The sequence below is a fragment of the Octopus bimaculoides genome, chromosome 19 (assembly GCF_001194135.2).
Source record: "Octopus bimaculoides isolate UCB-OBI-ISO-001 chromosome 19, ASM119413v2, whole genome shotgun sequence".
NCBI lineage: Eukaryota > Metazoa > Mollusca > Cephalopoda > Octopoda > Octopodidae > Octopus > Octopus bimaculoides.
Genome location: NC_068999.1, coordinates 24,207,756 through 24,230,981, shown reverse-complemented (window position 1 = coordinate 24,230,981; position 23,226 = coordinate 24,207,756). Strand labels below are relative to the sequence as shown.

The window sequence follows — 23,226 nt, the reverse complement described above, 5'->3', positions numbered from 1 at the left end:
GTAAGTATCTTGAGACAAAAGCTGAACATAAGAAGCATCAGTAGTGGTGTGCAAGAGAGACGATTGCGCTGGTTTGGACATGTGGTGAGAATGAATGAGGATAGCTACGTGAAAAAGTGCCACTCCCTAACAGTTGAGGGAACCCGTGGAAGAGGTAGGCCCAGGAAGACCTGGGCTGAGGTGGTGAGGCAAGACCTTCGAACATTGGGCCTCACCGAGGCGATGACTACTGACCGAGACCTTTGCAAATGTGCTGTGCGTGAGAAGACCCGGCAAGCCAGGTGAGATCGTTGCCAGGGCCCCTGGACTGGCTCTTGTGCCAGGTGGTCTTTCTGCTAGTATATTAAATGTTTGAAAGGACAGAACCTAATACTTATCTGAATAGTATTCTACATATGGACCATACTGTGAACTTTCTTTTTATCTAAACTGTCTATTTTATCTGCCTTTAGGTACAAGGTAAGCTACTGTAAGAAAATGCCTATCAAATTCATATTGCTCAAGTCATTTTAAAGCCTTGCATAATTCAATATACAAAATAAAGTATTATCCTGCAGCCAAACATATGAACTGAGATGATCACGTGTGGTACTGATATAGTATGGAAAGTAAAGTTTCTTATATAACTCTAACTACATTAGAGAATGAATTTTATGATGCATGAGGTGATTATTGTGATAAAGTGGCATGACCATCTCATTGATCTTGCTTCTGAAGAAAACCTACCTTACAGTTAAATCAGAAGAATCTTGTACATGTTAGTTATAGGTATGATAAATGAATCAGTCAAGCTCTCCATTGAGCTTTTACTAGTTTCAGCCAAGGGGCACAAATTGCAAATATGTTGCCAGCATCCCATACTGGGAACTGGCAACATATTTGCAATTCTCACATCATTTTATGTTTACAATTCTTACTAAAATAGGCAGCAAACCAGATAAGACTTTTCAAGAAAGAAAGAGAAGAATTATCATTTTTAATTAGAGAATGAAATTATTTTTAATTAGATAATGCAAAAAAAAAAAAAAAAATCACTTAACTCCTAAATATTCTTTTAATTGTTTAATGAGGTGAAGATGTAGGTGGCTATAATTTTTGCCTGCCCTGCATGTAATTGGTCTTCAAAGTAAAGTCTGTGAGGAAAACATAGAAGCGACAGAAAGGGAGGGTTTGTTGAGAGGGAAATGAGAGTAGGAAAGGCATATTCTTAAGCAGATGTGGTACACTGATTACTAGATATGGATGGGGCGGGGGATCAGATCTCAGGATACCAGGCCTCACAAATGATATGACAAAATATTGAAACAGCCATTTGTGATCTGTTGTATGTCAGTATTATCCAAATTTACCAAGAGATGTTAAAGTGACAAAGGGGGGGGGGGAAAAATACCATGTCTTAAGACAAGTGGATAGAGAAAATGAATGAGAGAAACTTTGCTAATCATTGACATGCATTTTGTTTTGATGTGATCTAGAATGTTTGTATGTGTATGACAACTGCACTGCTCCAGTTATGTGATACTGTGTAGAAAACCAGTAAAAGATCTTGGATGACAAACTGTCTGACCCTGCAGAGAAAGTCTTGTCCTTGGGATGTAGGTTTGGCAATATTATAAATGTAAGAATATTGTAAGAGATATGCCAAAGATTGTGAGGGCCTAGCATTTGAAATGAATTTGAGGAATTTAGCTGAATCTTGTGTGAGATTCTCTTACATATATTACAAGTTTGTGTCATGGTGATGTTATAGAAAGCTAGGAAATAATTTCCCATTGAAAATGATGTTAGAGCAAAGATCATAAAAGTGTTGCATTGAAGATGGTTTTATCATTCATGAATATAGAAGGATGGAAATGAAGGTGAATATTATTTTACTTTATTGATGAAAAAGGCCTCTAGATTTGTAGATTTGACAAGAAGTATAGATGTATTCTTGGTGGACAGAATGCTACTTTCATTTACTTAGCATTTTATTGCAAAATCTAAAAAATATTTCTTTCTAAAACTGCCAATTTCCCTGTGTGCTTTTTCCTCCTCCTTATTCAACAGTTCTGGGAGAACATCGAATGTTTAAACCATTATATTTAATACATTGCAAATTCTACATTTATTTTCCTTCTAAGTTTCACAAACTTCAGAATATATAAGTGCTTATCAAATCACTCTCTTCCTTAGAGAAAGACCAAGGATTCAATAGAATACACTGAGCACTGTCAATAATTAATCAAACTAAATTTCTTATTTCATATTGAAAGAGATGAAAAGGAAATAAATCTATGTATAGCACACACATCAATAACGACTGAGTATTTACAGAACACTCAAGTTGTAACTCCCAATGCTCTTTTTGACAAGTTGTAGCTTTACAAAGAAATCAATAGATATACTTTACCTGACAAAAGACTTATAATTGAAAATTTTATATAAAAACTATGAAGACAAATTTGAAATAAAAAATCAAATTAAAAGTAAAATCACATTAATCTAAAATAGAATGATATATCAGATCTCCAAACTTTAAGACGTAAACAAAAACGAAAAGACTAATTATAAAACTCATAAGTAATTTTTTAGGAGAAATGAAAAAGCTCGGTGCTTCTCATGAGGTGGGTGGGTACCTTGGTAGTGGTGAAGGCATGAGGATTTAAATGGAAGATAACAAACTACCATGTTTAAGAAGACTAAAATGGTTTAAAACATTTTAATGTTGTCCAACACTATGGTAAAGAAGAAGTATACAGATGCAAATTCTATTTTGTATTTTCAAAAATAAAGATGGCAGTAGCAGGGTGGGGGAAGAGAATTTCTCTAATATTTTTCGATTGCATAGTATATGCCAGGTTGAGAGTCATTGCTAATCAGACATACAAGTTTAGTTTGATTTGGGAGGTGGGAGATATTTCAAAGAGGAAAATGCAATTTATTAAATAGCTCTACTGGGTATGAAATCAAATGACCTGACATGCAACTCGACTAGCAACAGTGATAGCCTTTGACAAGGAAACAATTTTATAGTCAACATTTCTTTAAGAATTACAGAAAATTGATCAGTGGTGTTTTAACACTAATGACAGTTGAAACCCAGAAAACAAGAACACAAGAACAAAACAAATGCAGGTGGTTTCTAGCAGTTTTCACTTAACATCGGAATTGAGAGATGATTAACTATCCAATCTGACCTTTTCTTCTAAATGTTATGTTTATTGCAACATTTTTCATATTTCAAGTTAACTTTCTATTTCTGCTGTTTTTTATTCATTTTAATTAATTTCTATTGCTTTGTAAATTTTTATGAAATCTTACATAACATTCATGAAAACGCTAATTTACACTGAAAATTATATAAAAGTATTAAACTTGAATTAGAATAAATTATGCAAGTCTTTGAGATGGAATTGCTTTTATCTTTTAGAGTTATGTTTCTAGCTAATTAACTAAAATAATTAAACACTTAACGCATAAATTGAGTGCAAAACATTTTCATAGATGAACTATTCTGATAATATTTTTCACATTACTAATGACTAAAAGTGCTAGGAAATACTTGGAATCTGAGTTGAAACCCTGAAAAAACTGTGGCATACTCAACAGCATAAAAATATCCATTAATTCTATTCTATGAAACACAATTGTATATTAATTATATAATTGATGTCTATAACATAATTTCCAAGTATTCATATATATATACCTTCACAATTCAAAACTGTTATTTTTTAAAAATTAGTTTATACATCACAATGGGTGAACAATAGGATTTTTGGCTACACATTCTCAGTGGCCAAATCACTAGTATTTCTGATAGAGAGTGCAAAGGGAGTATCTGCAATTCAGTGTAGAACAAATATTGATTTCAACTTTCAAATTATGACACAAGGCCAGCAATTTCAGGGGATTAGTAAGTCAATTACATCAACCCTAGTGCTTACCTGGTACTTATTTTATCGACTCCAAAAGGATGAAAGGCAAAAGTCAACCCCGGCAAGATTTGAACTCAGAACATACAGACAGACAAAATGTTACTAAGTATTTTGCCCAGTGTGCTAATGATTCTGCCAGCTCACCACTTTCATTGTGGAACAAATATTACAAAGGAGTGGAACATTATCAAATTACTTTTTTTATATTTCCCTTCAATGTTTACAAACTTTGTCAGTTTACACCAGCAAAACACACCCTAGACACACACATATATACAAACATATACATATATACACACACATACATGTATGTATATGTATATAGAAAGATGAAAAAAATTTCTTTGCCAATATGCTGAAAAATAGACGCTAAATCGTCTAACCACATAAAATATTTACACTTATATTATTGCACCACGTGTCGAAATGAGGAAAGCAAGCTAACAGAAATTCATAAAAATATAGTTATCCCCAAATCAGTTATGATTTCAGGATTAATCCAAAAAGGATTCTCCTTTACCAGTGAGGAACACAAAATGAAAATAAATGAAATGCTTAGACATACCCATGGAGAAGCAGATGCAAAGTCATGAATACAAAGTCATATATTTTTATGAATTTCTGTTAGCTTGCTTTCCTTGTTTTGACATGTAGTATAATAATATATGTGAAAATATTTTATGCGGTTAGATGATTTAGCGTCTATTTTCAACATATTGGCAAAGAAAACTTTTTCTTTTTGCCATTATCTATAAGTGTGTGTGTGTGTATCATCATCATCATCAACATCATTGTTTAATGCTCATTTTCCATGCTGGCATGGGTTGGATGGTTTGACTGAGGTCTGGAGAGCCAGCAGCTGCACCAGGCACCAATCTGATCTGGTAATGTTTCTACAGCTGGATGCCCTTCCTAATGCCAACCATTCTGAGAGTGTAGTGGGTGCTTTTTATGTGCCACTGGCACAGGAGCCAGTTATGCAGGCCTGGCAGCAATCATGACTGGTTGGTGCTTTCTATGTGCCACCAGCATGGGAGCCAGTCTGGTGGATCTGGCAACGACCATGTTTGGATGATGCTTTTTACATGCCACTGGCACAGGAGCCCATCTGGGGTACTGGCATTGGCCACATTCGGTTGGTGCTTTCTATGTGCCACCAGCACGGGAGCCAGTCAGGTGGACCAGGCATCAACCATGTTCAGATGGTACTTTTTACATGCCATCGGCAAGGGAGCCAGTCAGGGGCAATGGCCCCAGGTACAATATTGGTTTTACTTGACTCAACAGGTCTTCCCAAGCATATCCTATTGCCCGATGCAATGCCAGTGGCACGTAAAAGCACCCACTACATTCTCGGAGTGGTTGGCATTAGGAAGGGCATCCAGCTGTAGAAACTCTGCCAGATCAGATTGGAGCCTGGTGCAGCCATCTGGTTCGCCAGTCCTCGGTCAAATCGTCCAACCCATGCTAGCATGGAAAGCGGACGTTAAACCATGATCATGATGATGTGTATATATATATCATCATCATCGTTAGGTCGTGCTTCACCACCTCATCCCAGGTCTTCCTGGGTCTACCTCTTCCACAGGTTCCCTCAACCGCTAGGGTATGGCACTTTTTCACACAGCTATCCTCATCCATTTTCGCCACATGACCATACCAGCTGACTTAGATATTTCACATGTAAGAAACAAAGATAGAGATTCTTCTGAATGGCAAATCATGATACATTGAATGGAATTAGCATAGTATTAGTAGAAAACTGGATACAGTAATCAAGGTAGTCAGTGCACATGAAAGGTTTAAGCTAGTTACAGACAAAACTACAATTATTATCACATAAACACCACAAACTAATGTAATGGTTAAACAGGAGGACCACTTCTATGAGGAGTTCTAAAGACTACTTCAACAAAAAACGATGGCAACCTCATTAGAACAGCTTGGCAAGTTTAATGGACATGTAGGGGAACAAAATGGCTTCTCAGAAATACATGGGGATTATAGGTCTGGTGTGAGAAATAAAGAGTATATAGGTTCCTGGAATCCTGTTACATCTATCTGTTTGCCTATTCTGTCAGCTGCTTGATTACCTATCAGTCAGGCAAACAAATCTTTTGCAGGTGGAGAGTGTAGCTGTCTCTATAGATTAGTAATAAGTGACTTTAGCATAAGAGCTAGGTTGACTCTGAGATAAAAGGCAGTTTGAAGACATGGACACTGAAATGAAACTTCAGCTGGTTTTAGAATCAAAGAAGGTTGGACAGACTTTTATGGTAGAACTGAAGAAAAGGTAAAAATCTACAACACAGAAGAAACCTGAGGGTGTCTATGAGACAACCTACTGAAAGTTACAGACCAGAACAGAGGGAGGGGAAAGAGAAAAAGAGAGAGAGAGAGAGAGAGAGAGAGAGAGTGTGTGTGTGTGTGTGTGTGTGTGTGTGTGTGTGTGTGTATGCATGCGTGTATGAGTGTGTATCAGGTTGCAAAACTTGACCATAGTCAGAAATAATACATTTCTAAATCTCTCAGTGAGATTTATGCAGTAGTGATATGATGAAGTAGTTGTATGCTGTCAACTTAATGTGACAGTTCCCTGAAGGGAATAATAGGAAGCTGTTGGTTAGACCTAGGTCTAACCAACAATAGTATTATTCCCTTCAGGGAACTGTCACATTAAGTTGACAGCATACAACTACTTGACCATAGTCATTCATTAATAACTAATTAGATTTTAAAGTAAATATCAATCTCAAATTCATCATCCTCATCGTTTAACGTTTGTCTTCCGTGCTGGCATAGATTGGGCAGTTTGACAGGGGCTGGTAAGCAAGAGGACTGTGCCAAAGCCCACTGTTTTGGCATGATTTTTATGGCCAGATGTCCTTCCTAACACCAACGACTTTGTCTTTTTCAGAATCTTTCATAAGATTTCAAAATATAAAATATGGGTAATGGGTAAGATGGATGTATACTGTGACCTTCTGCAGTTTTTATCTACCAAGTTTGATTCACCATGTATTGGTCAACTCCAGACTACAGCAGAGACAGTCTGATATCACATACTGTCCAAGATATCACATACTGGGATTGAACCTGGAAACCACATGGTTATCAAATCTTAACTTCTTAACCAGAACACTGTACGTATTCAACTTTAAAAGCTAGCAAATCTTCTTTGAGATGGTTTATTTTATACAATAAAGCTAAAATTGATAGGAAGGAAATTTAATTTGCCATCAAGAGAACGAGGTAAATTAAAACTGAATATGAATAACAATGAAACTGAATAATATGAAGATGAATATCATTGTCTTAAAGAATCTTTCAAGAGATTTCAATATAGAAAATACAATGAAAATCTAGAACCTTTTAAAGCACATTAATATTTATGCCACTTGCCTGTTGGTTCTATTCAATCAATATTTGACAACATGTAGAATACAATTATGGTCCAGTTTTGGAATGCAACCTGATATTTTATGGTTCAGATAACTTATTATATGAAAGATGTATATATATATATATATATATATATATGAAGTAAAACATTCGAGCGAGGTCATTGCCAGTGCCACTGGACTGACATGTATGTATGTATGTATGTATGTATGTATGTATGTATGTATGTATGTATGTATGTATAATCATAACAAATTGAACAGAAGTTAGGTGTTTTTATAGTGTTGCATTACCTTTATAAACAGAAGAACAACTAGATTATACCTTAAATAATTTCATATAAACAAAATATCTTTGATTTAATTTTAATTAAATAGCCTAATGTTTTTATGATTAAAAAAAAAATTAGATTAAAATTATCAGAGGGTGTTTTTATCACCAAAATAATATTTGAATATCGATTATTCTTTTGCTTAAAATTCTTTGTTGTTTACAACAATCATAATGTCATTTATTTGCAAATTTCAAATCATTATAAGAAGTCTGTCTCCACATATATAACATTTATATATAATATAATTCATCTTGATTTTTATTATATTCCTGATGATAACTGATTATAAATTCAATGGAATGTTAAATTGCAGGCTGCTAGAATATGGTAAGATGACAATCACATGATTGGCCATATTAATAATTAAACAACAGCAGAGTAGGATGATCAGCTCTTAATATTTCTACTGGGCGATTAACTTCATAGAGAATGAAATTAGAAAGAAAATATTTCATAGATTTTGTACGTACATACATACGTGCACACACAAACACACACAACTATCACAACTATTTATAACCAGGAATTTTATGTTAATATTTCTAATTACTTCTTAGTCTATTTTCTTTAGGTAGTATACCTCTTATACACCTATTTCTCTAACTTATATAAGGACTTATGTAGAAGAAGCTGAATCATTTAATTTTAAGCCATTATTTGTTTACTCTCTACACTTGACTTACAATACCATTTATCTATGCATGATGATCTATTTCTGTCTGAACTAACTTGAGATAAATTCTTATCTCATAGACAGATAATTCTTCATAATAATAGTGTAGAACATCCTTTTATCATTATAACCAGAATTGATGTATGATTCCATTTACTCCTTTCTTCCACATTAAGAGACTACTATCAGGTTGTAATTCAGAACTAGAATTCCTGTCTAATTAAAGCTTCTACACAATTATCTGAACTGCTCATTACAACAGCTAAATATTTCTAAAACAGATCACTTTATTATGTTAAAAATCTTAAGGCATGCCAAGCCATAAAGTCATGATAGCCATTATTAAAACTGCTGTTGCTGACTAAATACTTTTTCTAATCATCTACCTTTGTGCCTAGATCTGCTCAAACAACAAACATCATATCTTTGACTATCAGAATAGCATGTAATCTATATTACTCAATAAAGAAATTATTAAATGGTAACAAAATCACAAAACTTATACATGCTGAGAATAATTCCTTTTAATGATGACTGCTAGAAACTCAACATCTTCAAAGTTTTCAGGATAAAATAATATCTCTGTTGGATAGCCTTTGGCTACACAACAGAGCTGTTATTTTATATTCTTCAGCATTGATCAGGTGTTTCATTAACAGAGTACAAGCTGTTCCATAAAATCATTTTATCTTGTGTAAACAGTCATTCCTGTTCAGAAAAATTAATTCCCACTTGCCAAACATTTCCAGCTTTAATCTGGTTACAATTCTTATATTATTACAAAAATTTCTTAACAGGAATTAAAGATTACACTGAAAATAACCATAATATATTCCACAAATTCAATATCTGAAGTTTATATGCTCGTATTTTTAACTTTGTTTTGAAAAATAAGCCATTTATCTGATTAATAGTAAAGTGGAAATTAATCAACATCATCCCCATCATCATTTAACATCTGTTTTCCATGATGGCATGGGTTGAATGGTTTGACAGGAGCCGGCCAGACTCTAATTGTCTGTTGTGGCATGGTTTTTATAGCTGGATACCCTTCTTAAAGTCAACCACTTTAAAGAATGTGCTGGATGCTTTTTACATGCCACCATTATGGGTGCATTTATGTGCATTTTATGTGGCACTGGCACCAGTGTGTATGTGCACATATGTATATATATACATATATATATATATAATATGTGTTCTAGGTTCAGTAAGAAGTTTGGGAAGCAAGTATTTTACCACATAGTTATGTGTGTGTGTGTTTGTGTAAACAAAGAAATTTTAATTAATAGTACATCATTAGTACTAAGAAAAACAGTGAACAATGAATTCTTGTCAATAAAAGCAAGGGAAACTAGAATTTAAATTAATTACAATTAATTAAATACAGAATACAATGTAAAGTGAAACTGATCTTTTGCAGTAGTGACAATTCTGAACATGTTTCCGTTTTATTAAATCTTATCAGCAAAGCATAGTGTATTTAATTAACTTTAATTAACATAACTTTTGGGATCATCTACCCTGCACTTCTGAATCAGAATTAATGAGGATTGTTTTTTTCTGACCACCCATTAGTTTCATTTTATTTAATAAAACTTCTTGTCTCATTACATCAAGTATGTGTACATTAGTGCCCACTTTACAATTAATATTTCATGCATCAGGTGTTCCTGAGTGTTTTGTTCTCAAGTTATTCATTTATCTGATCGAGAAATCTTCTCTCACTCATGCTTTGCTTCTCTACTCGAAATCCTTTTGTTTTACTAATTACTTTACATCTCAGCAAACACAACATACAACACCTTGAATACTCTGTACTAAACAATATACAAACCTTTTACACTATAACTACATCTCTTTGAAACATTGTCCCTTCTCATATATTTCTAAAAAAAGTGGAAATATGAGTAGGAACTAATCTACAGTTATTCAAAATCAAAGTAAAAAATTAAAAACAAACAACCACATCCTAATGTAGAAGCATGTTTTGTTACAAACCTGTTCTTATATCAGCTTAATGTAGCTATGACAAGGCTGTACTGTATCTATGTATTGCTATATATATATATATATATATATATATATATATATGGAATGCTCAAAATATACAATCAAAATTAAATACACAAAATTATTTGAAATTGATTCAGTTTAATGTTTAGATGAGGAATACATCATGTATAACAACATTAAACCTTTAATAAATTATATCATCTGCTTCAAAAAGCCTCCAGAATTAGATTTCCCAACTCAAGAGGGATTTTTTCTTTCTTTATTTTTTTATCATGATTATCAGAGTTAGATTTTTTTTTTATATGTATACTACATTTAGTGCTAGATTTTCAACTCTGTAAAGATTAGCTATTAAAGAATATTACTTTTAATACACCTTAAAGGAGATACCTTTTTTCATTTCCTGCTGAAGTATAACTGTAAATGTATTTAACAATTCTCATTATAGATTTTTACTCTCACAAAATGAAGCCTTATATTTTCTAAGTTTTGCAGTCACAAAACAAGCGATCATTCAACAAATGAATCCTTATTATACACAAAGTATCAAGTGTGTATAACATGTCTTCTCTGCTATGTAGATAAGTCTTAATTGTAATTTTGATGGAACATTATAGACTTTAGATATTTCTCCAATTTCAAAATCTAAAAGAATTTGTTTTCAGGTAATATATTCATCAGAAACAAGAAAAAAATGTTAGTCTAAATCACTATGTTAATTTAAACATTAGTTGCAAAACAAAAACAAAAAAAACAGTTTCAACAAACATTAGCCATGTCCAGATATGATGTATCTTATTTTAAATTAAAACAATTGAATTCATGTGAAATTCAAAACTTCAATTTGTTTAATTATCAGCCAATTATGCAATGCATCATCCAAAGAGAGTTAATTGGGAAGATTTACTATTTCAATGACTGTTTTGACTACATTAGCTTATATTCTTCAAACTAATCAGGCAACAAAATTGGTCATAATTAAAAAAACACTTCATAATCTCATTAGCAGAGAGTCATTCATTAATCACCTTTTTGTTTACAAGATATCACAGTTATCATAAATAAAGTCAGGCAAAGATCATTGCCAAGAGCATGTCATGTACCCACAAGTTTTAATCTTGTAACTAGCTTTTATCTCCCAAAAGAACCCTCAGGAATAAAACTGAATACAAATGTTATATCTGTTGCATATCTTCGGTAATATTGTCCATAGCAAAGGCAGTAAGCTGGCAGAATTGTTAGCACACCAGGTAAAATGCTTAGTGGCATTTCATCCGTCTGCACATTCTGTGTTCAAATTCTACTGAGGATCTACTTTGCCTTTCATCCTTTCAGAATCAATAAAATAAGTACCAGTTGAGCACTGGTGTTGATGTAATCTACTTAACTCTTACCCCAAAACTGCTGGCCTTGTGCCAATATTTGAAATCAATATTATCCACAGCAAATTATAAAGTAATTTACACTGGTTTCACAAAGTATTGTATATAAATACAATATTCAATATTATATAATAATAACAATACAATATTTAGTAATATTTCTAACAATATGTTATTGGATTCTTTAGAGTGATTTATAAAATTTGAATACTTAAGCAGTTATATTAAATGAAAGAAGACCAGAAATATTCTCAATCATAGATGGTGTAGTCAAGTTATTAACTGTGAAACCAACATAGTTTATATTTTAACTTGAAATGATATTTCAAAAGGATTAATTTCTACACAAATTTCAGTGGTGTATAGTGAAGAATGACAGACAATCCACTGAACAGCCACAAAATCTAAAGGAAAGTAATATACGCAACCTGAATGAATAATAGACAATTCCTCCTGGTTCTCTCACTTCACTCAAAGCTGAAACATTTGCCATCTTGAACTGTTTACACTAGAAGTCATATCACATATTCTTATACTTGAACAACACCTCAACCATGGAAATACCTTTCAAACTCAACCTTTGCTCTCACATTGAAGTATTTGCTTAATGTGATTATCTGATTACTTTCTCATCATTGCAACTCAATCCACATCAGTATCACTGCATTGAGTTCTTTGATATTTCATTGGTTAGTTAACTAGAACTCAACCAATTCTATGCTGACAACCTTTAGCAGAAAATGTGCCTCACTTTCAATCCATCTGAAGCTGTTATGTGGTAGCTTAAAAACTATTCTCCATCATGTATCAATCATAAAAGCCTGTTCCAGATGACTTTGTAAGTGGTACCTCTACATATAAAGGAACCCATTTTGCTCTTAACTCTGCATGTATGTGCGCATGCACACACACACACACACACACACGTGCACACACGCACACACACTCTCTCTCTCTCTCCCTCCCCCTCTCTCTTTCTTTTTCTCTTCAACTGATTTATTCAGCACATTTGCCACATCATAATGTGCATATAGCTGCTAAGTGTACAGACTTCTTTGAAAATTTAAGCTCAATGAAGCAACCAGCCTTGGAAGTGTTACTGGTATCCTCTTTAAACAAGAAGCTAATGAGCAAACACACATCTTTACAATGTTTATACTTCTATGGAAACCTTTCTCAAGTTATAGACACACATGACAGTGTGTATTCTCTTCAGTGCAAGTAATATCTAAGACACTGTCAACTACAACATCACTCTAAACATCTCAAAGATAATAGAGAAAGTTATAAATAATCAACTCTTTTCATTTCCATACAGACAGAACCAATAGAGTATTTCTTTCTTATGTTACACAGCAATAGTCTCTGTCTTTGATAACTTTGACAAAAATGAAATTATTGCTTTTGTCATCAGCAAAGCATTCTTCTTCATCTACCATGAAAAATCATTTTTCAAATATCTTCTGAATAGGAAAGTATCTGACAGATATCTTAATCACAATGTGGATGAATGAGGTTCTCTTCAGCATTCATTCTATCAACAAAGTTACCGGTTATGTCTTTCAAACATTAATTAACTACTTTCTGATACTTCTATCCACAAATGTTCCTATGCAGATTATACTCCCTTCCTGTCTTTATGGGTCGTGTCCATGCAACTCAGATGCCTTTTAGCAGGAATATATGCTTATGAACAGACCTTAAAAATATCCTCCAATAACTGCATAACAGGCTCACTATACAATCACTCTCATAAGAAGGGAACCTCTAAGTAGTCACTTGATCTGCTAGAATAAGCAGCCAAATCTGCCAAACCATTCCCTACCTACATCTTAAGAAGAGAAAGACACACTAATATATTCAATTTTGTATGTGTGTATACACAATTTTGTATGTGTGTATGCGTGTTTATGTATACATACATACATACAACTGTGTGTGTGTGTGTTTGTATTACATCTAAAAAGATGAAATGGTCATACTTGGAGCACTGTTCAGATGATACAAAGCTGAAAGATGAAAATACTAAACCTGAACAAATTCAAACACAGCTGTTCTGCATAAAACAGATACTAAGTACCTAACAAAGTTATATCTCAGATCATACTCACATACAAACATACGACACAAAGCAACAAGATCTCACTCACCCAAACATATCTTGAATCATGAGATACAATGACAATGAACAAAAAAAAAGTACTACCATTATTCCCTTCTTAAAGTCACCATATCCAACAGTGATTTTATTGCACATAGTACAACAAAAACAACTAACATACCAAAGTCCATGTTAATTACACACAGCAACAACCAAAGTATCTAGGGTACAACACACAGCCATTATATTAAAAAAAAGGTTGAACACAGGCACAGACATGGCTGTGTGGTAAGAAGCTTCCTTCCCAACCGCATAGTTCCAAGTTCAGTCCCACTGCATGGCACCTTGAGCAAGTGTCTTCTACTATAGCTTCAGGGCAAACAAAAGTCTTGAGTGGATTTGGTAGAAAGAAACTGAAAGTAGCCCATTGTGAATATATATTTATGTGTGTGTGTCTTTGTACCTATGTGGGTCCCCAACCACCGCTTGACAACTTGTGTTGGTTTGTTTACACCCCCGTAACTTAGCAATTCAGCAAAAAGAGACCAATAGAATAAGAAATAGGCTTAAAAAAAGAAAAGTACTGGGGTCAATTCATTCAACCAAAAGTTCTCCAAGGTGGTGCTCTAGCATGGCTGCAGTCTAATGACTGAAACACAAAAGATGCTACAACACAACGTTACCATCATGTTGAACATTCACATTGTGGCGATGCAAGGGATAAAGCTACTGTAACAGAAAACTGGCTAAGTTTCAAACCCTGAACGTATGGTCCATTTACAGCTAATCTTGGCATTTTAACCAATTTGTGTTTGTAATATTTATGTATACTTTAAGGCAGCGAGCTGGCAGAATCACTAGCATGACAGGTAAAATGCTTTTGGCATTTCGTTTGTCTTTACATTCTGAGTTCAAATTCTGTGGAGGTTGATTTTGCCTTTCATCCTTTTGGGGTTAATAAAATTTGATTACAGTTGATCACTGGAGTTGATGTAATTGCCTTAGCCCCCCACCTCAAACTTGTTGGCCTTGTGCCAAAATTTGAAATCAATATTTATGTATAATTTAAGGCAACATGCCAGACAAAATGTTTAGCAGCATTTTGTCTGTCTTTATACTCTGAGTTCAAATTCTGCTGAGATCCAGTTTGGCTTTCATCCTGTCAGAGTCAGTAAAATAAGTACCAGTTGAACACTGGGGTCAATTTAATCAACTTATCCTCTTTCCTGCAATTGCTGGCCTTGTGCCAAAATGTATACTTTACTTTAGAAACATGTAAGTTATTTTATTTTTTGTATCTTCTGACCTCTTTTAACCAACCAGAAATGTCAGTTTAACACTTCTTGACCTTACTCTCATAACTCGTTCAGTTAGTTTCAAATATAGAAACAGATAACAAGAAGTCATACACAACCAGTCAGAGCCAAGTTTTTGAAAGAGAAATGCATCAACAGAGAAGAGTACATTTTAGCCCTTGGCTATTGGTGTCTGACCAATAGCAGAAGGTACCAATATCACCAGTACAATAAATGAGTCTATTGACAGGCAATGAAAATAAAAAAACAAAACTGTTATGACCAGTCGGGCTATCCGACACACAAACATACTGTAAACTTTTTGTAAATGCTATCCAGTTAAAACCTACTACTGCCACATGCACATACATATACCATTCAGAATACAATCAAGCATTTTAGCACACACACATGCACGTTGCCAAGTTGAATTTTTGTTTATCAAAATATTTCTTGAATGGCCCATTGGAGATTCAGAAAAAATTAACATGTAGCATAACAAAAATAGACATATTTATAAATTGTTTTAACAGTGGAACACAAAGTATATAAAGCTACACATTTTAATATAGTAAAGAGTTGTCAATGATTTCTTTCAAATTGGGCTTCATTTTTATCACTTCTCACAACAGCTGGTGACCAGAGCCAAAAATCAATAAAACCTTTTACCTTACAAGAGAACAACAACAATACAAGCACAAACATTATATTTGTAAGCCAAAACATTTACATTTGGTTGCACTACAGTCCGTCTTCAAGCTCCCTCAAATCCCTAATTTCATCCCAGTAAGCTAACTCAGTGTAGCAGCCTTATAATAAGCACATAATTATGCATCACAAAATGTAGACACCACAAATGACAATATTAATAAGGCATAAAAACACAAGTATCCATGACAAAATTCAGCAGAATGAAGCATTAATGTAATACTTGTGTATATTAGCACCAACCTCACTAACCCACCAAACTACATACCACAGTTATAACATCTTAATCACCTTAACACACTCGTAAAACTATAAGTGATGGGAAACGTCACTGCATACAACACATCCTGGTTCATAAATAATATAAACTACAAGCGAGACAGATTAGTATCATAATTAACCTTTTAGTATTCAAACCAGTCATATCCAGTCTACCTGTTTTATGTTCAAACCATCCCAGACTAGCTTCTCACACCTTCCCTATAATGTTATTCTAAAAATAAACAATCACATCATTGAAATCTCAAAGTTACGAGATAATGCATGGTTAATTTTTTTTAAATGTGAATGAATAAACATAACATTCAACAGAATAATTCAATAATTTGAAAGAGTTAAACTCTTTTCACATCTTTTCCCAACATCTCATGAACACAAAGACTAACAACAGTGACTTCTCTTCAGATATCTCTTTCTGTTCCACATACTTATCCATCACATTTACAAACTAAACAATCCTCCAACACTTCTATGACCACCATACTTACCTAAACATTGTGAACTAAACAAAACCACTTTTATAAAGTATTTTATAAAATACTTTATAGAGTGTAAAAAAGCCCAGAGGAATAACTTGCAACCAAGAGACAGAATTACAATTTGTAAAACTTAGCAACAATACAGTCACCAACAAAGCTACTATATTACATATTTAGAAGAAAATAATTATAGAAGTTACCAAAAGATGTCTACAAAGTAACATAAAAAGTACAAGCCTAATTACATAACTGAAATAACCAAACTCAAATACATCAATGCCTCAGAGAACAGAAATAAAACTCAGCAGTAAGCAATTAAACACGGAAATAACATAGAGAATATACCAAAGAGAAGTAGAAAACTGGCAAACATTTGTATCAGACATAATTGACAAATCTAGCAATAAGGAAAAACAAAATGCACAAAATAATTCATCAGAATAACAAAGGGCATGCCACATTTCATGTCTCAATAATAACTTTAAGTAAAATAGTAGCACTGCAACAGTAAACAAACTCACTGATCACAGGCTTTTGTAAAATCAGTCACCAACATTACACTACGATAGAAATATAAAATGCAAGATACACAAGTTCCACCTACACTGACCCAAACCTCTACATGATCACTCACCCTTTGAAATGTTTATGTCATTGAGTTTATATATTTGCAATAATATATTTTGGCTGTATTAAAGGTAACCTTGTAACTCATTTTAAATATTTCTTCTAAATTGTTATAGTTATAATTATATTTTACTTACCATTAGGTAGGCTACACAGTCCAATAATGCTCCAATACTAAGATAAAGTATAAGTCTCTGAAAAGATAGAAAATAAAATATACATATACATATATTTATATATACTTATATATATATATATATATATATATATATAACATTGCTTAAAACTATATGTGTGTGCAAGTGTACAGAACTATTCACACAGAATATCCTGGAAAGTAAAATATCAATTATTGTTTACAGATAGGAATATCTTTACTTTCCAAAGTACTAAAGTGGTAATGATTTATAACCAAGTGAGAGCAGATATAAAGACAATTATTAATGGTGTCTGGGTTTTGACAGACAAAGGTTTTTTTCAAAGGTGAACAGAAAAGTAAAGAAAGAAATTTCATCAAGCTGCAAAAACTAAGTTGTCTGAGATGTTAACTCATAATTTGAATTGAAGTGTAACTCAATGCTCTGTTTAAAAAAATTAATTGAAAATTTAATTTTCAAGGGAAAAAAAATTCAGATGCAGCTGTGAGGTGCAAGCCATAATAGTGAGGTGGAAAAAGTTTGCTTTCCAACTACATGGTTTCAGGTTCAGTTCCAGTATCTGGCACCTCGAGCAAATACCTTCTACTATAGCTTCAGGTCAACAAAAGTCTTGTGAGTGGATTTAGCAAACAAAAATTGAAAGAAGCACAGTGTGTGTGTGTGTGTGTGTGTGTGTGTGTGTGTGTGTGTGTGTGTGTGTGTGTGTGTGTGTGTGTGTGTGAGAGTTATCTGTGAGAATGAGTGTGTGTGTGTGTGTGTGAGAGTTATCTGTGAGAATGAGTGTGTATATCTATGTCTCCTTGTTTTGACATCACATGATAGCTGTAGACTAGTGTCAATGTCATGCAAACAGTGTCATTCATTCCCAATATTCTTTTCTACTCTAGGCACAAGGCTCGAAATTGGGGGGGGGGACCAGTCAATTAGATCAACACCAGTACACAACTGGTACTTAATTTATCGACCATGAAAGGATGAAAGGCAAAGTTGACCTCAGCAGAATTTGAACTCAGAATGTAAAGACAGACACAATACCGCTAAGCATTTCACCCGGCATGCTAATGTTTCCGCCAGCTTGCTGCCTTTCATTTCCAATATTCTGCAATAACATATCTGACCATGGGATAATTTTATGTTGCTTGGAAATAGATGAAGGTTTACAACAGGAAGGGCATCTGGCAAAAGAAAATCTACCTCAATAAACTCCATTCGATTCATGTAAGCATTGAAAATTAGGTGTTAAAATGATCATCACCATCACCATCACCATCATTATCATCATCATCACCATGAGCTTCCATATTTGTTACCATGAAAATGCCTAATCTGAAATAAGATTTGCACTTTCCCTCCAAATGTTATCCACATAAACATATTTCTCACTGAATAGTGAAGATCTGTAGCTCACTAAGTAATTAGTATATTAGCTTGCCAACCCAAAAGCCAATTGTCTGACAACTGTCACCAGTGATGCACACAGTGAATGATAAAAGACTTAACTGTCAATATCTTTGCCTTATAAATTGGTATCATTAAGTGGTCTTGATATAATTAATATAAGCATTAAGAACATTATGTAATTAGAAGCTTCATGAGTTTCAGTTTCAGAATTCAAATCCCACATGGGCAAAGACAACAAAAGAATGACAGTATTATCTAAGAATGGAAAACTTTCTTAACTATTTAAAATCATGGAATTTAGGTTAATTCATTAGCATTCAAATTACAAACAAACAGAATATTTGTGCTGCATATGGCCATTTAAAATGCTAACGGGTTAAACTTTATCATAACTGACCCACAACAGTTGATATACACTAACATATTTAATAAAATGTTCTGTTCAAACAGGTCCAATCAACAGCTTTATTCCAATATCTAGACTTAATCTTGCTTCATTAGTATCCAAGGAATTCTTCCTCTTGCTGAATGGCGATGGATTCACAAGAACTGAAAAATAAATGAGTGATCACTAATTTACAGCTCTTTAATTTGACCCAAATGTTCAGTAGAAATTCAAGTCATTAAAGTAACAGCTGCATTGTTAACTAAACACTATTTTACTAACAATCTTATCTTTTACTTGTTTCAGTCATTAGACTGTAGCCATGCTGGGGCACTGCCTTGGAGGGCTTCAGTTAAACAAATCGGCCTAGGCCTAGTACTTATTCTATCAGTCTCTTTTGCCAATTCGCTAAGTTACAGGGGATTTAGACACACCAACACTGGTTGTCAAGAAGTAGTGGGGGGGCAAAAGCACACACACACACACACACACATACACACAATCACACATATATACACATGATGGGCTTCTTTCAGTTCCATCTACCAATCCACTCACAAGGCTTTGGCTGGTCAAGGCTATAGTAGAAGTCCCACACAGTGGGACTGAACTCAAAACGATATGGTTGGGAAGCAAGCTTCTTATCACTCAGCCATGCCTATTGATGAAAATATCTATAAATGACATTCTTTAAGTTTACTGAAAAAATAATCCTATTCTTCTCAAGACAGTTCCATGCTTAAGAAAAGAAATTTAACCAAATTGATTCAATACTCTTTGCAACTGTCATTTCCTGGTTTATTCTCAACACGTTTTTGTTCTTTATTCTGGTCTTTATTTACAAGCACAACAATCTTCTTTTTTTGAATGCTAAATATTTCTTTTGTTTCACTATTTCACATTTCAAATATACAATTCTCTATAATTTACCCTACAATGTGAAGAAATTTGATGCTATTAGTAACATCTTTCTTTTGACATAAGCTTTGCATAATTTTCTTCTCAAAGAACATCAAAAGAAAATATTGATCTTTACCAACAGTGTATTAGCTTTAAGGATAATATCCTTTGCATAATATGACTTATGCCAAAGTTTATGGAATTATTTTTCTGAGAACAACTTGAAGTTTATAATTCTAATATGATAGTCTGTCAACATATATTAGTAACAAATATCAAAAAATTAGTTCATGTGAAGTTATATTTGGAAGTAATTCGCATCTGAAATATTTTCAATGCTGTTATTGCTACATTTCATAATACTTTCTCTTCGCTAAAATCCTCACTTTTCATTTCTCATGTCTGTTCACAGCTTTCATCCTTTTTACATTTTTATATCATCTTCACTAATTTTATGTAAATCATAGTCATTCTCAACTTTCTCAAGCTTCTTAAACATCTTGAATCTTTATGTGCATCACTGATTTTATTATTTAACTGGTCTACAAGATTACAGCCAGTTGTCTAAATGCTTTCCTACAATTTATTATTTTTGTCTAACTCAGACATCCTCTCACTGAGATTTATTAAATGTCCAAATAATATGTTATAGCATTCAAAATCAATATTACATGTTTTAAACTAGAACAAGTTCTAATTAATAGGAAAACTTAAATGCCTTATATGTGCGTGTCTTGCAGCAGTGATATAAAATATTTCTCAAAATCAAAATTACTATCAGTAAATTTCCATGATGGTGTCAGTCAGAACTGGTTTCTTTTTTTTTTTTTTTTCCACATGGTTTTGGGTTTAATCCCACTGCATAGCACCTTAAACAAATGTCTTCTACTATAGCCCTGGGCTGACCAAAGCCTTCTGAGTGGATTTGGTAGATGGAAACTGGAAGAAACTTGTCATATATATATCTATTTGTGTCTGTGTATTTTTATGTTTGCGTTTATCTCCCGCCACTGCTTGACAACTGGTGTTAGTTTGTTTGTGGCCCCGTAATTTATCAGTTTGCAAAAAACGACCAACAGAATAAGCACCAGGCTTAAAAATAAGTACTGGGATTGATTTGTTTGACTAAAACCCTTCAAGGCAGTGCCCCAGCATGGCTACAGTCCAATGATTGGCACAGGTAAATGATAAAAAAGTAAAGATAATAATGGTAGAAATTTAATTCTAAGCATATTGGGAAAATATTTAATTCCTAAAGTCCTGTCCCACAAATAAGCACAGTCAACACCAAATCCTGAACTCCACGCAACTAAACAGCAATTCAAACAGTGTCATTGTTTGGAGCTATGAAACAGAAACTAAGCACTCTTCTGTGTGAGAAGCAAAGTTTAGCCTCATTTTAGAAGAAACTTCCTATCAAAAGATTTCCTGTTCACATCTTGTATATTTGTATTTGTTGTTTATCCAATGAATTTCTTCAGATTTTTTTCTTGCTTCAGGTTTTGAGTATCATGATCGGCAATACCCAAAGCAGTGAGTTAGAATTCAATAATATTGATTTCAAATTTTAACACAAGGTCAGCAATTTCAGTGGAGGGAATAGGTTGGTTACTGCTCAGCTGGTATTTATTTTAGCAACTCCAGGAGGGATGAACGGTAAAGTCCACCTCGATGGAATTTGTACTCAGAACATAAAGAGGGACAAAATGCCACTAAGCATTTTCTCCAGCATGGTAACAATTCTGCCAGCTCACCACCTTAAAGAATTCATTAATATTCTTTTTTATAACAGGTACAAGGCCTGAAACTTAGGAGGAGGGAGCTAGTCAATTAAATTGACACCAGTGCATTACTGGTACTTATTTAAATGAGCCCAAGAAAAATGACAGGCAAAGTCAGCCTTGGTGGGATTTGAGCTCAGAAAGTAAGGACAGACAAAATGCCACTAAGCATTTTTCCCAGTGGGCTAATGATTCTGCCAGCTCACTGCCTTAAAGAATTCAGTTATATTATTAATGATTTGATTAGACAAAGCTTGGGTTTGGACGATATATTTCAGTATCATCTCTACACACCAGTGATCAGTGATTCTGATTGGAATTTAATCTGGATTTATTGAGCAGTAATAACAAAGATAATTCTGAACAAGAGTAGGATGATCATCTAGTTGATTGTTGCATTAATGCTTTCGTTAATGATGTGGGCTCTACAAATCCTTTGAATGTAGAAGCAAAACTCACTGAATATTTTCTTAACTTTATCCTCAAGGAATATTGGGTAGGATGAATGATGAGACCAAAAGTATGCATGTCAACACCACCTTTATTACATGAATGGAGAAGATGGGGGCATATCTTGGAATGCATTTTCTTAATGGAAATTGTGCAGTTTCAAAGTTAAAAAGACTACTGGAACACAAGTTCAGCTTTGAGAAAGAAAATCGATGCCCACGAATCGTTATCTTATACATATATGTTAACACACCACCTGTAATTGGGAAACAGTGATATGACAACAAGTAAAAATCAACAACAACCAGGAAAAATTACATCTGCAATGTACACTAATAATCCAATAACCAAGTTTAATCCAAACTCATGCAATAGTAATATTTCTATGATTTTTATACTAGAATAACTGCAGTTTCTTTAAAATCTCTAGTTTCTAACAGGATTGGGAGATTTACATAGAGAAAGCACTATACCAGTTTAAGAGTTAAAATGTATAAATATATAAATAAATAAATTAAATAACAGGCTTCTTAGAGATTACTAGCCAGGTGAGTTTACACTTGATTAATGGGAAAAAGTGAGTTATATGAAAAATATAAAGCTTGTACTGGCCTTACTGCTAATAATTTTCAGTTTAATTCTAATCAGTACACAAATTCATTCCAAAATCCTATAGGAAAAAATGTCACCTTGCTTTCTATTTTGATATGGAATTTCAAAGACATTGAAAAAAAAAAAATTCAGTATAGGCGCAGGAGTGGCTGTGTGGTAAGTAGCTTGCTTACCAACCACATGGTTCCGGGTTCAGTCCTACTGTGTGGCACCTTGGGCAAGTGTCTTCTACTATAGCCTCGGGCTGACCAAAACCTTGTGAGTGGATTTGGTAGGCGGAAACTGAAAGAAGCCCGTCGTATATATGTGTATATATATATATA

The 23,226-nt window shown here is 33.6% G+C and overlaps 1 protein-coding gene across 1 annotated transcript in view; it reads right to left on the bottom strand.

Moving 5' to 3' along the window:
* LOC106884106 (cyclic AMP receptor-like protein A) overlaps window positions 1-23,226 on the bottom strand; it is a 267,251-nt gene that overhangs the window by 93,087 nt on the left and 150,938 nt on the right. Inside the window, exon 4 of the mRNA XM_052974900.1 lies at window positions 17,354-17,410. Within this exon, the coding sequence (XP_052830860.1) occupies window positions 17,354-17,410 (57 nt within the window). The remainder of the gene's footprint in view (window positions 1-17,353; window positions 17,411-23,226) is intronic.